At 37.3% G+C, this 14999-nt stretch overlaps 1 protein-coding gene across 7 annotated transcripts in view; it reads right to left on the bottom strand.

Annotated features, from left to right (window-relative positions):
* Positions 1 to 14999, bottom strand: part of SPIRE1 (spire type actin nucleation factor 1) — a 198655-nt gene that overhangs the window by 88752 nt on the left and 94904 nt on the right. For all 7 annotated transcript variants that reach the window (XM_042961446.1, XM_042961448.1, XM_042961447.1 and 4 more), the window contains one exon: positions 8474 to 8599. In XM_042961446.1, coding sequence (XP_042817380.1) covers positions 8474 to 8599 — 126 coding nt within the window. The remainder of the gene's footprint in view (positions 1 to 8473; positions 8600 to 14999) is intronic.

Raw genomic sequence — 14999 nt, 5'->3', positions numbered from 1 at the left:
GAATTTTACCCACAGAACTTCCTCCCAAATTGGAGTCAGTCATCTCAAACCCAGCCACTGCTTTATCAACTAAGTTATATCAAAGTCTAAATTCTTTTTGTCATTTCAACAATATTCACAGCATCTTCACCAGGAGTAGATTCCATCTCCAAAAAAAACTACTTTCTGATATTTTAATAGTGTTGTATGCTGACAGGTGGTAACTACACTTGTGGTAAGCAAGCATAATGTATAAAAATGTTGAATCACTATGTTGTACACCTGAAACTAATGGACCACTGTGTGCCAACTATATGGAAATAAAAGTTTTTCAAAAACCACTTTCTTTGCTCATCCATAAGAAGCACCTCCTCCCCCATTAAAGTTTTATTGTGGGATTATAGCAATTCAGTCACATTTTCAGGCTCCACTTCCAATTCTAGTTCTCTCTTGTTACAGAGTAACATCTGTAGTTACTTCCTCCACTGAAGTCCTGAACACCTTAAAGTCATCCATCCATAAGGGTTGGAATCCACTTCATCCCATTTCCTGTTAATGTCAATATTTTTACCTCTTCCCATAAATCACAAATGTTTTTAATGTCATCTAGAATGGTGAATACTTTCCAGAATGTTTTAATTTTTTTACATGTTTATTTTTCAGAGTGAGAGAGACAGAGCATGAGTGGGGGAGATGCAGAGAGAGAGGGAGACACAGAATCCAAAGCAGGCTCTAGGCTCTTAGCTATCAGAACAGAGCCTGACACAGGGCTCAAACCCATATACTATCAGATCATGACCTGAGCCAAAGTCGGATGCTCAAATGACTGAGCCACCCAGGCACCCCCAGAAGGTTTTCAACTGATGTCCAGATCCATCAGAGGCATCATTATCTATTGCAGCTATAGCCTTACAAAATGTATTTCTCAAATAACAAAACTTGTAAGCTGAAATTGCTCCTTGATCCATGAGCTGCAGAATAGATGTTGTGTTAGCAGGCACGAAAACAACACTAATCTCACTGGATATCATCAGAGCTCTTGGGTGGCCAGGTGCATTGTCAGTCAACAGTAATATTTTGAAAGGAATCTCTTTCTTTTTTTCTAGGTCTCAACAATGGACTTAAAATATTTCATCAACCATGTTGTAAACAGACGTGATGTCATCTAGGCTTTGTTATTCCATTTATAGAACACATCAAAGTAGAGTCAGCATAATTCTTAAGAGCCCTAGCATTTTCAGAATGGTCAATGGGCACCGGCTTCAATTTAAAGTCACCAGCTGCATAGCCACAAACAAAAGAGTCAGCTGTCCTTTGAAGCTCTGAAGCCAGGCACTGACTTCTCCTCTCTAGCTATCTGGCATCTTCTTCTAATAGATGAGAATTACCTTAGTTAGACCTTCTGGATAACCTGCTACAGCTATTATATCAACACTTGCTTCAACTTGTACTTTTACATTATGAAGACAGCTTCTTTCCTTAAACTTCATGAACTAACCTCTGCTTGTTTCAAACTTTTCTTCTGCATCTTCCTCACCTCTCTCAGCTTCAAAGAACTGGAAAGATTTAGGGTCTCCGGATGAGGCTTTGGCCTAAGGGGATGACCGTGTTGATCTTCTATCGAGACCACTCAAACTTTATCCATATCAGCAATAAGGCTGTTTTGCTTTCTTATTGTTCATGTACTCACTGGAGCAGTACTTTTGATTTCCTTTAAGAACTTTCCCTTTGCATTCACAGCATGGCTAACTGTTTGGCACAAAAGGCCCAGCTTTTAGCCCATCTTGGCTTTCGACAGACTTTCCTCACTGAGTTTAATGATTTCTAGCTTTTGATTTAAAGTGAGAAACGTGCAACTCTTCCCTTCACTTGAACAATTTTTTTTTAAATATATGAAATTTATTGTCAAATTGGTTTCCATACAACACCCAGTGCTCATCCCAAAAGGTGCCCTCCTCAATACCCATCCCCCACCCTCCCCTCCCTCCCACCCCCCATCAGCCCTCGGTTTGTTCTCAGTTTTTAAGAGTCTCTTATGCTTTGGCTCTTTCCCACTCTAACCTCTCTTTTTTTTTTCTTCCCCTCCCCCATGGGTTCCTGTTAAGTTTCTCAGGATCCACATAGGAGTGAACACATATGGTATCTGTCTTTCTCTGTATGGCTTAAAGGCCCCTATACAGTTATTAATTGGCCTAATTTCAACATTTTTGTGTCTCAGGGAATAGGGATACCCAAGGAGAGGGAGAGAGATGGGGAAACAGGCAGTCAGTGGAGTAGTCAGAACAGACATTTATCAATTAAGTTTGCTGCCTTATATGGGCACAGTTTGTAGTACCCACAATTACAATAATAGCATTAAAGACCATTGATCATAGATTACCATTAACAAACATGACAGGAATGAAAAAGTCTGAAATATTGCAATAATTACCAAAATGTGACATAGAGACATGAAATGAGCAAATACTGTTGGGAAAATATCACGGATAGACTTGCTCTACACTGGGTTGCCACAAACATCTAATTTGTTAAAAGAAAAACAACACAACAAAAAACAAAAAAACACAGTATCTCTGAAATACAATGAGGTATGCCTGTCTGTATACTTTAAGATCTTTAGAAAAAATATTCACATTAGCAGACTATTTTATTAGTAGTGTGAATTTAGTACTCTTGAGAAAAGGTTAAAATGACTATACATGAACATACATGAACATATATGAAAATATTCACAATTTCAAGAAAGCAGCACACATTGCAGAGGAAAAACAAATCCACTTGGACCATGTTAAGACTTTACTTCTAAAACCTCAGTGTTGACAAGCAATTTATGTAACATAAAATCTGTAATTAAATGGTACAGAATGTTCTTAAGTTCAGGATTTCCACATATTCTGTAGCTTGTCCTATCAAGATTCATTATTAAATGAAATTTTATGTATAAATTTAAAGAACAGCAAGAGCACTCTAAGACCTCATCTATATTCCCATAAAAGTTCTCCTTTTACTAGAAATACTTTGGCCGGAAGGTTTCTAATCATCACAAATGCTTTCAAAACTGACTTCTTTCAACAAGTTGAAAACCTCTGAAGTTCTAGAAAACACAGATATAATGTATAAATTGTTTCAGTTCAACAAGTATTTCTGGACTGTTTCCTATGTGCATATACTACATTAAAAGTCATTGGCATAAAGATGATTTAAAACATAGTCATTTATCTCAAGAAGGATCTGGTCCAGCTGTGGAGAAAAAAACCACAAAGACGTAAGCAAATAACTACTATAGAGTATGAGAAGTGCGTGACTGAAAGATGAATAAGATACAGAGATAGTGGAGGGCATAAAACTCTGTTGGGCTGGAGGGAGGTCATGAATATTTCACAAAGAGGGCAATATGGAAGCAGGGTTTAGATGGATAAATAGGAGTTCACCAGGCAGACAATGGAAGAAGAGAATTCCAGGCAGAAAGAACAGAATGTGCAAAGGACACAGACCTACAATAGCATGACATATTCAGAAACTATAAGTAATTTTGATTGGATACTGTTAAAAAGGACAATAAAAACATAAGGAGGGGAAACACCATGAAGGGCCCTGTGTGCAATAGAAAAGTTTTAGTTTTACTCTATAGTTGATGGGGAACCATATTAATCAGGGAAGCAACATGGTTCTTTTGAGCTACCAGGGGTCTTAAGGTCAGGTAGAATGAACTGAACTGAAAGTACCAATCAAGCCTTAATTCACTGGATGCAACAGTGCAAACAAGAGGCCAAAAAGGATGTTTTGCTCCTCTTGTTCCATATTTCCCCCCACAGAATGACACTGGGCAAAAGTTAGGTGACATTCAGGCAAGTGGGGAAAAATCCCCTCACTGCTGAGGAGTACTGGACAAAAGGCTCCGGCCATTTTATGGACCAGGGGCTGGTGGGAGGTAAAGAAGGAAGGGCAGAAATGGAAAGTTATGAGCCAGAGTGGAGGAAAGCATGTCAGCCAAGGCCCTGGTGAAGCTGCCTGGGCTAGGGATGCAGATGTGTGAATGAACATGGCTGACCCAGTGGGGATGCTCACTGTTCTTGCCACTCCCTCCAGAAAACCAGTGTGCAGAACCCTGGCTATGCACCAAGTCATGTGTGGGAGGGCACCTTCCCCTATTGGGATTTGCCGGGGAAAACCAGCCTAGGGTCAGGCCTGAAAGATCACATACCTGTGTGACTGGACTCCTCAGGTCAGATCTGTAATCTACAAAAATCATTCGCAGACAATGTGAAAGATGAACTTGACGAAGAGGATTCACAGTGACGAGGGGACTGGTGGGAGGTTAGTGCAACAATCTGGTTTGGACATGTGACCTGAACTCCTGTTAAAGTGACTGAACCTAGTTCACGCAGGAAAGGACATACATCCAGGAAGGGCTAATAAACTGGAAGAAAAATGGGGGAGTTGAGAGATTGGAAGATGAGCTCAGGTGGCAATGAGGGAAAGAGCTCGAAAAGCAGAAGTTACAGTTAGTAAGTGGGGGATAAGAGTCCATGATTTCAAAGGTGGAATGATTATAGGTGGTTCTGAGGCCAGAAGTGTGTTCAGGTAAGCAGAGCAGTGAAGTAGAGGGAAAGTCAAGAACACAGAGCTAGAGTTTCTTTTTATCAAAGAACTCACACAAGATGGTGGCAGATGACAGTGACAATGGGTTTAAGAATAACAGAACCTGGGGTATCTGCGTGGCTCAGTCAGTTGAGCACTGGACTCTTCACTTCGGCTCAGGTCGTGATCTTGGGGAGCATGAGTTTGAGCCCTGCAATGGGCTCCATACAGTCAGCGCGGAGCCTGCTTAGGATTCTCCTTCTCTCTCTCTGTTCCTCTCCTGCTCACACATTCTCTCTTTCTCCTTCAAAATAAATAAATAAACTTAAAAAAAAAAAAAGAAAAGAAGAACAGAAGTAGATGGCATGAGCTTTCTGTGCAAGTTAAGAACAGCAGTTGTTTGGAAACAGCAGAGCAGAGACGGAGTATTACTAACTCACAAGGCACAGATATACGAAGTTATGCAGGAAAGAACAGCTTTCCAAAAGGGGGAAGTATCAGAAAGGACTACCCTCAGATGAGCAAGCCTGAGAAGAGCCTGAGCGCACTGAGGAGTTCTCTCTAAAAATGGAGCAGTTTCCAGAGAAAAATGGAAAGGGGTAAGAGAGATCAACAAAGAGGGGAAACAGAGTAAGAGATGAGAAAACAGGCCAGAACTGATATTTACAAAGACCTAAATCTGGGGTGGTGCCAGACGGTGACATGGTGAGGTGGGGCTGGAACTCCAGGGTCCCCAGCCTTGGTCTGGCTGGTCTCTGTGGGCACTGCCACACAGCGACTAACCACTTGTATTTTACTCTGCTTGTGAGATTTTTATTTAAATAAATTTTGATAATGTTTAAATTTCTTGGAGTGTGTTTGACAAAGCAAAGTTCTAATGAAGAGCAAAAAATATCTTTTTTTTTTTTAGCTCACATTGTAATGGAGTAGAAAAAATAATATAAGAATAAGAAAAACTTATTAATACATTTCTTTAAGCTCAGAAACGGTTCCTGAGAATGTGTGCGTTGGAAGAACTTCAACAGTACATTTAATTTATGCTAACCCCACAGGACTATACTTACACCCTAAAAGTAATACTTGTTCTCTGGACAAGGTAATCTCAAACTTAACAAACTGGGGAAGACAATTACAAGCTTAAAAAGTAATCTTTTCTACTACGTAATAAACCTTAATTGAGAATGTACTTTCGGATGTTTACTCTGAAACTTTTAAACGGATCTTACATCCTCTGGTTCTATCCAGGAGGAAAAGCTAGTCCATGATGCATTTTTAATTATTCTTCAAATAACACATAGTTATTTTTCCACCTTTTCCACCCCACTGAAGACTTTCTTCTTGGTCTAACTCTATAAAATCCTAAAAAAATAAACAGTTTTTCACTGGCCTATAACAAAAAGACAGACTGTAAGCAGTATCCTGGCTAGGACAGAAGAGGAATGCTTAGAGCTCTTATTCAGACATAAACAATGGATTTATTTAAGGTGGTTTATTAAGGATGACACATCTGTCACTTATTACCAGAACTAATTAGTCTTATAAGTCTAGTATAGGTTAAAATTTTCCTTCCACTCTTACATATGCCATTTGTATCCCTCCCCAAACTGTGTGTCATCATAAGTTTTAAACTAGTGCTTCACATAAACTCTGCACTTTAGTCATAAAAGAAATGATACCCACCACCTATCATGTACTGAGCTCTTACTGTGTGCCAGATGCTGCACTGCTTTATATAGAGCTCATGAATCTTCACAACCATCTGTGTGATGTACACTATGGTGATTCAGCTCGTAAAAAAATTAAAATGGTTCATTTGGACTCTACACATAACATTTTAAGTCACAGTGATGAATAATAATGTAAGAAAATAGCTAAAATGAGGTCATAAATTATATGAATATTAATTCCAACTACCTCCATTAGATATTTATCCAAATCCACTATAAAATAGTTCAATTATCAAATATGTAGCCTACTTCCTGAGTCCTTATCCCTTCCTGAAACAGGTACCGCATCTTTTAAAATGGAAAAAGAGTGGCAGAAAGATAGTGAAAAGCAAGTCATATGGGAAACTGATTGAACATTTCTCATTTGTAAGGAAGCTTTATGAAAATCTTTGCTTAGGGACACCTGGGTGGAGCAGTTGGTTAAGCATCTAACTCTTGATCTTGGCTCAGGTCATGATCTCACAGTTTGAGTTCGAGTCCCGCATCGGGCTCTGCACTGATGTTGCAGAGCCTGCTTGGGGTCTGTCTCTACTTCTCTCTGACCCTCTCCCACTTGTGCTCTCTCTCTCTTTCTCAAAATAAATAAACTTAAAAGAAATAATTAAAAAAAAAAAAGAAAATCTTTGCTTAATAAAATGGATTCATACACTTGCATTTAAAAACACAGATTCTTTTAAAAAGAAAGAACAGATTTAATTTTATTTAAAAAAATTTTTTTAAGGTTTATTCATTTTTTTGAGACAGAGACAGAGCATGAGTGGGGGGGGGGGGCGGGTAGAGAGAGAGGGAGACAGAGAATCCAAGGCAGGCTCTAGGCTCTGAGCTATCAGCACAGAGCCTGATGTGGGGCTCGAACCCACGAACTGTGAGATCATGACCTGAGCTGAAGTTGGACGTTCAACCAACTGAGCCACCCAGGTGCCCCTAGAACAGATTTAATTTTAAACAAAATCAGATATGAAAGAGAAGAAATAACAACTTGACACCACAGAAATACAAAGGATAAGAGAATATTATCAAAACTTATATGCCAACAAATTGGACAACCTAGAAGAAATGGATAGATTCCTAGAAATATACAATTTTCCAAAACTGAATTAGGAAGACATCTGTGAACAGATGAATTATCACCAATGAAATTGAATAAGTTATCAAAAAACTCCCAACAAACAAAAATCCAGGACCAGAGAGCTTCATAAGTAAATTCTACCAAACATGTAAAGAGGAATTAATACCTATTCTTCTCAAACTATTCCAAAAAATAAAAGAAAACTTCCAGATTCATTCTATGAGGTCAGCATTACCCTGATACCAAAACCAGATAAAGACAGCACAAAACAAAAGAACCACAGGCCAGTATCTCTGATGAACATAGATGCAAAACTCCTTAACAAATACTAGCAAACTGAATCCAACATCACATTTAAAAAGTCATTCACCACGATGAAGTGGGATTTATTCCTGGGATGCAAAAAAGTAGTTCAATATTCACAAATCAATCAACATAATAAATCACATCAGTAAGAAAAACGATAAAAAACCATATGATCATTTTAATAGATGCATAAAAAGCATCTGACAAAGCACAACATCCTTTCATGATAAAAATCCTCAACAAAGTACATTCAGAGGGAATACACCTCAACATAATAAAGGCCATATATGAAAAACCCACAGATAATATCATACTCAATACTGAAAAACTGATAGCTCTTCCCCTAAGATCAGGAACAACACAAGGATGTCCAGTTTCACCACTTTTATTCAACATAGTACTGTAAGTCCTAGCCACAGCAATCTGACAAGAAAAAGAAATAAAAGGCATCCAAATGAGCAAGGAAGAAGTAAAACTCACTATTTGCACATAACATGATACTATTTCTAGAAAACCCTAAATATTACATCCCAAAACTACCAGAACTGAAAATGAATTCAGTAAGGTCACGGAATATAAAATCAATGCACAGAAATCCACTGCATTTCTATACACTAATAAGCATCAGAAAGAGAAATTAAGAAAATAACCCCACTTACAATTGCACCAAAAATAATAAAATACCTAGGAATAAACATCATATTACCATCATAAGGATGGTAAGAAATATTTTAAATAATATGACGGACAGTGTTGAAAATTCAAGTTAATTTTCCACAATACCAATAAATATGAAAGCAGTAGTACTCACCTCCTTTGCACTCTTAATTTTAGTCAGAAATGTATGCAGCTCCATTGTTTCTGCAAACAGTGCACGACATACTGCCTGATAATGATTTGGTGCCTCTGATTCAGTTGGCAGATGAGCAGCACATAACTACAGAAGAAGAAAATAAAACAATAGGGCTCATTTATTATTTTGGGTTTTTGGTACCTAAAAGACAGATATACCCAGTATATTCCTATTTTTATATCAGACAGTAAGGCAATCCCCATCATCCAAAGCCTAATGCATCACAAAATCATCAGTAAAATTATATGGAAAAAGTGGTCCACTAACAAACGGCCAATAGTACAGATGAGCTTAGTAAAATTAGTTAGCTTCTATTTGAAAATGATAGGACATATATAAAAGTTTTGGTTGGAAGTAGAAAGGGAACTACCATTTACTAAGTGTTAATCATAATGCAGGTATTTTAATAGCTGTCATTTACTTTTTACCATGCCAGGCACTATATTTGACATGTCATGTACACAGCATAATATCATTTACTCTTCAGTGTAGCCCGGAATTATCTCCATTTTACAGCAAAGGAAACTAAAGCTAAGAGGACTCAAGTGAATTGTCCACAGTCAGAAGTTGACATGACGGAGAAGAATTAAACATAGTTTTATGGGTTTCTGAAGCCCAGGCTCATCCCAATACATGCTGAATTGTGTAATGCAATAAAAAGACTGTTGGGATGACATGTGGACCACAGGGAAGATGCTCCATCAGTAAATGGAGAGTGCAGCAAAGAGAGCAGAGGGCAGAATAAGTCTGCTGGTCGTATCTCCAGTCTCGATGTCTTTTACCGTACATAGTCCATAATCCCCCCAAAACTACCAGTGGGTAAAAGATGCACAACAATTTAGAAAACTCAAACGCCATTTAATATATTAGATTGGAAAGATATCCTATCAAGGGTCTAGTGCATGGGAATAATTTTGCTTTTTTGTAAAGTAATAATTTTGTAACCATGTACTATAGTTATGTTTTAAGGGACTTCATTTTCTTTAAAAAGATGTAGGTTCTCCCTTAATTCTTTACTATATTCAGTAAATTTGACATTAATACAATTACTGAAAACATACATTTTATTGTATTTTAATAATTTCTATCCATTGGAGAATAAAAGATGTCTTTGTAGATTATACTATCCTTCATAATGTGCCTTCTGTTATTTTCATTTGTAATAAGTATCACATGTCATTTATTAGATTACTATCTTTAATAAAGTATATTCTTCTCAAGAAAAATACCTTGGGTTTCAGTAAGAAATTTTCCCCACAGTACCCAAAAGGAGGCTAAGAATTGATTTATCAGAAAGCACAAAAAACAAAAATCTCACAAGCTATATAATGGAATATTAGTCATAAAAAAGAATGAAATCTTGCCATTTGTAACAACATGGATGGTTCTAGAGAGTATTATGCTAAACGAAATAAGTCAGTCAAAGACAAATACCATAAGATTTCACTCATATGTGGAATTTAAAAACAAACAGATGAGCAAAGGCGGGGGGAGATAAACCATGAAACAGACTCTTAACTACAGAACAAACTGATGGTTACCAGAGGGAAGGTAGGGGGAAGGGTGGATGAAATACGTGATGGGGATTAAGGAGTGTACCTCTGATGAGCAGCAGGTGATATATGGAAGTGTTCAATCACTATGCTGTACACCTGAAACTAATGTCGCAGTGCACGTTAACTAACAGGAATTTAAATTAAAACTTTAAAAAAACTCACAAGCTTGTTTTTCACAGAGCTACCAATGAACAGAGGATTTTTCTGCATACTTACTTTTATACACAGAAGACAGCTTCCAATATACAATTTCATATCCAAGGTAATGAAAAGCAACTGCTAAGAGTTTCATGTTCATCTAACCAATCCCATAATTTTACATTCTAATTACATGGTGTGAAATACGGCATAATATTTTTGACTATAATTCCCAGTAAGAAATATATTTTATACAAGGACTCAAATACATGCCTACATCTATGTTTTATACACGAAAATTTCACAAAACAAAACTTACGCTAAATCGATTTCATGCTCCACTAATAGGCTGTGACCAGCAACTTGAAAAAACACCGGTATAAAAGTAATAACTAGGTCTAAAAATGTTTTTTAATGCACATGACATAATCATATATATATATGATATATAATCATATATATATATGATCCAAAGGAATTCACAAATAACTATTGGAGCTAATGAGCAATTTCAGCAAAGTTGTGGGATACACAATCAACACACACACATACAAAGGTGTATGTCTATATCAATGAGCAAGCAAAAAATGAATGGTTTCCCTCCCTCTCTGTTTGAAACTATTTTTCCACTTCCCTTCTCCCATGGTTCTGTTAAGTTTCTCAAGATCCACCTATGGGTGAAAACATGATATCTTTCTCTGACTGACTTATTTCACTTAGCATAATACCCTCTAGTTCCATCCACATTGTTGCAAATGGCAGGATTTCATTCTTTCTCATTGCTAAGTAGTATTCCATTGTACATATAAAGCACATCTTCTTTATCCATTTATCAATTGATGGACATTTGGGCTCTTTCCATGATTTGGCTATTATTGAAAGCACTGTTATAAACATTGGAGTACAAGTGCCCCTATGAATCAGCACTCCTGTATCTTTTGGATAAATTCCTAGTAGTGTTGTTGCTGAGTCATAGGGTAGTTGAGAGTTGATGGGGGAGGGAATGTGGGGGAGAGAGGAAAATGGGTGATGGGCATTGAGGAGGGCACTTGGGATGAGCACTGGGTGTTGTATGTAAGCGATAATCACAGGAATCTACTCCCGAAACCAAGAGCACACTGTATACAACATATGTTACCTGACCTGACAACAAATTATATTAAAAATAGAAAAATGGACAAAGTACTCATCTAAATGTTAAAAAAAAAGAAAATGAAGTTAAGAAAGCAATTCCATTTATAAAAGTATTAACAAATGCTAAGGAATAAATTTAACTAAGGAGGTACAAGACTTACACACTTAAAACTAAAAATATTGCTGAAAGACTCAAATACATGGAAAGACATCCTACATTTCATGGGTTTGAAGACAATATTGTTAAGATGGCAGTAATTACACAAAGTGATCTAGAGACTGAATGCAATCCCTAACTAAATCCTCATGGCTTTTTTTTAAGAAACAGAAAAGCTGATCCTAAAATTCATATGGAATTGCAAGCGGCCCCAAATAGCAAAGACAATCTTCAAAACAACAAAATTGAAAGGCTCATACTTCTTATTTCAAAACTACAAAATTACTGTAATCAAATCAGTGTGGTATATAGGGAAAGACCTATAGATCAGTGGAATACAATTAAGAGTCCAGAAATAAACCCATGTATCTTTGGTTGATTAATTTTTGACAAAAGTGCCCAGACCATTAAATTAGGAAAGAACAGTCTGTTCAACAAATGATGCTGAGAAAACTGGATAGTCACATGCAAAAACACAAAAACAAAACAACAAAAAAAATTAAAAAATAAAAAAATGAAGTTGTACTCCTATCTTATACCATTTATAAAAATTAACTCAAAGTGGATCAGACACTTAAATTTAACAGCCCAAAATATAAAACTCTTAATGTTTTGGGGCGCCTGGGTGGCTCAGTCGGTTGAGCGTCCGACTTCGGCTCAGGTCACGATGTCGTGGTTTGTGGGTTTGAGCCCCATGTCGAGCTCTGTGCTGACAGCTCAGAGCCTGGAGCCTGCTTAGGATTCTGTGTCTTCTTCTCTCTCTGCCCCTCCCCCACTTGTGCTCTATCTCTTTCTGTCTCTCAAAAATAAATAAATGTAAAACTCTTAATGTTTATTTATTTTTGAGAGAGACAGAGAGACAGACAGACAGAGTGCAAGCTAGGGAGGGGCAGAGAGAGAGGGAGACACAGAATCTGAAGCAGGCTCCAGGCTCTGAGGTGTCACCTCAGAGCCCAATGCAGGGCTCGAACTCATGAACTGTGAGATCATGACCTGAGCTGAAGTCAGATGCTTAACCGACTGAGCCACCCAGGCAGCCCCAAAATATAAAACTCTTAGAAGACAACACAGGAAGGGATAAACCTTCACGTTCATAGATTTGGTAATGATTTTTTAGATATGACACCAAAGGCATAAGCAACAACAATATGGATAAATTAGACTTTATCAAAGTTAAAAGATTTTGTACATCGAAGAACACTTTCAAGAGACCCACAGCACAGAAGAAAATATTTGCAAATCACATATCTGATAAGGGCCTGCTCTGCAAAATATATAAAGAACTCTTAAACACAATGAAAAAGACAACCCAATGTAAAAACTGACTTGAACAGACATTTTTCCAAAGAAAATATACAACTGACCAAAAAGCACAGAAAACGATGCTCAACATCATTAGTTATTAGGGAAATGTAAATCAAAACCACAATGAGATACCACTCAGACCCAGTAGGATAGCTATAAAAGCAAACAAACCAAAAATGGAAAATAATTGTTGATGAGAATGTGATGAAATTGGAACCTTTATGTATTGCTGGTAGAAATGTAAAAGGTACAGCCACAGTGAAAAACAGTTTGGTGGTTCAGCAAAAAGGTACCATGTGATCAGCAATCCAACCCCTCAGTATACAGTTGACCTTGAACAACATGGGTTTGAACTGTTCAGGTGCATTTACATGAAGATTTTTAAAATATAAATACATTTAGTATAAAATGTAATTTCTCATGATTTTCTTAATAACATTCTCTACCTTACTTTATTGTAAGAATACAGTATATAATACATTTAACATACAAAATATGTGTTGGGGCGCCTGGGTGGCTCAGTTGGTTGAGCGTCCGACTTCAGCTCAGGTCACGATCTCACGGTTCGTGAGTTCGAGCCCCGCGTCAGGCTCTGGGCTGATGGCTCAGAGCCTGGAGCCTGCTTCCGATTCTGTGTCTCCCTCTCTCTCTGCCCCTCCCCCATTCATGCTCTGTCTCTCTCTGTCTCAAAAATAAATAAACATTTAAAAAAAAAATTTAAAAAACAAAAAACAAAAAACAAAAAAAACCATACAAAATATGTGTTAATTGACTATTCATGTTATCTGTAAGGCTTCTGGTCAACAGTTGGTTTGCTTAGTTAAATTTTTGGGGAATCAAAAATTATATGTGAATTTTCAGTTGTGCAGGGTGTCGATGTCTCTAACCTCTGCACTGGTTCAAGAGTCAACTATAAATCAAAAAGAATAAAAAGCAAATTTTCAAACGAAAACTTGTATACCAATGTTTATACCAGCAACTCTTCATAGTAGCCAAAGGTGGAAAAAATTCAAATGTTCTGAACTGATACATGGAAAAACAAAGGTAGTATAAATAGTGGAATCTTATTCATTCATAAAAAGGAATAAAGTACTGATACACACTACAACATGGATGAACCTTAAAAACATTATGCTAAGTGAAAGAAGCCAGACAACAAAAGGTCACATATTGTATGATTCCATTTATATGTAATTCCCAGCATACACAAATCCACAAAGTCAGAAAGCTGATTAGTGGTTGCCAGGGGCTGAAAGATGAGGGATAAGAAGTGATGAGTAGGGTTTTCCATGTGAGGTGATAAAAAATCTCTAGAACTAGATAATGGTGATGGCTGGACAATACTGTGAACACACTTAATGCCATTAAACTGTACACTTTAAAATAATTTAGGGGCGCCTGGGTGGCTCAGTCAGTTAAGCATCCGACCTTTAATTTCAGCTCAGGTCATGATCTCATGGTTTCTGCGTTTGAGCCCCACGTCAGGCTCTGTGCTGACAGCACAGAGCCTGCTTGAGATTCTTTCTCTCTCTCTCTGCTCCTCCCTTCCTCTCTCTCAAAATAAATAAATAAATTTTTAAAAACCTATAATAAAATAAAATAATTTAAAAGATAAATTGTATGTTATGTGTATTTTACCACAATTTAAAATATGTATTAAGGCCACCTGGGTGGCTCAGTCAGTTAAGTGTCTGGGCTCAATTTCGACTCAGGTCTTGATCTCACAGTCTGTGGGATCAAGCCCCGTGTAGAACTCAACACTGACAGCACAGCGCCTGCTTGGGATTCTCTCTCTCTGTCTTGCTCTTTGCCCTTCCCCCACACACGCTTTCCCTCTCTCTCAAAACAAATAAACTTTGAAAAATATGTGTTAAAAACTTAACAAAAACCAACAAAATTCCACAAAGTCACCATTGACACAGAGAAGAAATAATCCCACAGAGGAGAAATAATCCAAGTGGTTATTTCACTGCCCATGAACTGCTTGATTTTTATTTGGTTCTTTGTTCCTAAATGCATTTCATTTAATCCTCACAAGAAGCCAATTTATGGATATGGAAACTGAGATTTAGAACAACTAAGCAATTTACTCAAATCACACAGGTAGGCAAGAGAAGTGGAATCGAACCCATGTAGTCAACCTCCAAAAGCCAAGTTCTTATGCACTCTAAATGAATGTAGATTACTTTTGTAT

This window comes from Panthera tigris, chromosome D3, assembly GCF_018350195.1.
Source record: "Panthera tigris isolate Pti1 chromosome D3, P.tigris_Pti1_mat1.1, whole genome shotgun sequence".
Classification (NCBI taxonomy): Eukaryota; Metazoa; Chordata; class Mammalia; order Carnivora; family Felidae; genus Panthera; species Panthera tigris.
Note: the sequence above shows the minus strand (reverse complement) of the source record. Positions and strands in the feature narration are given on the sequence as shown.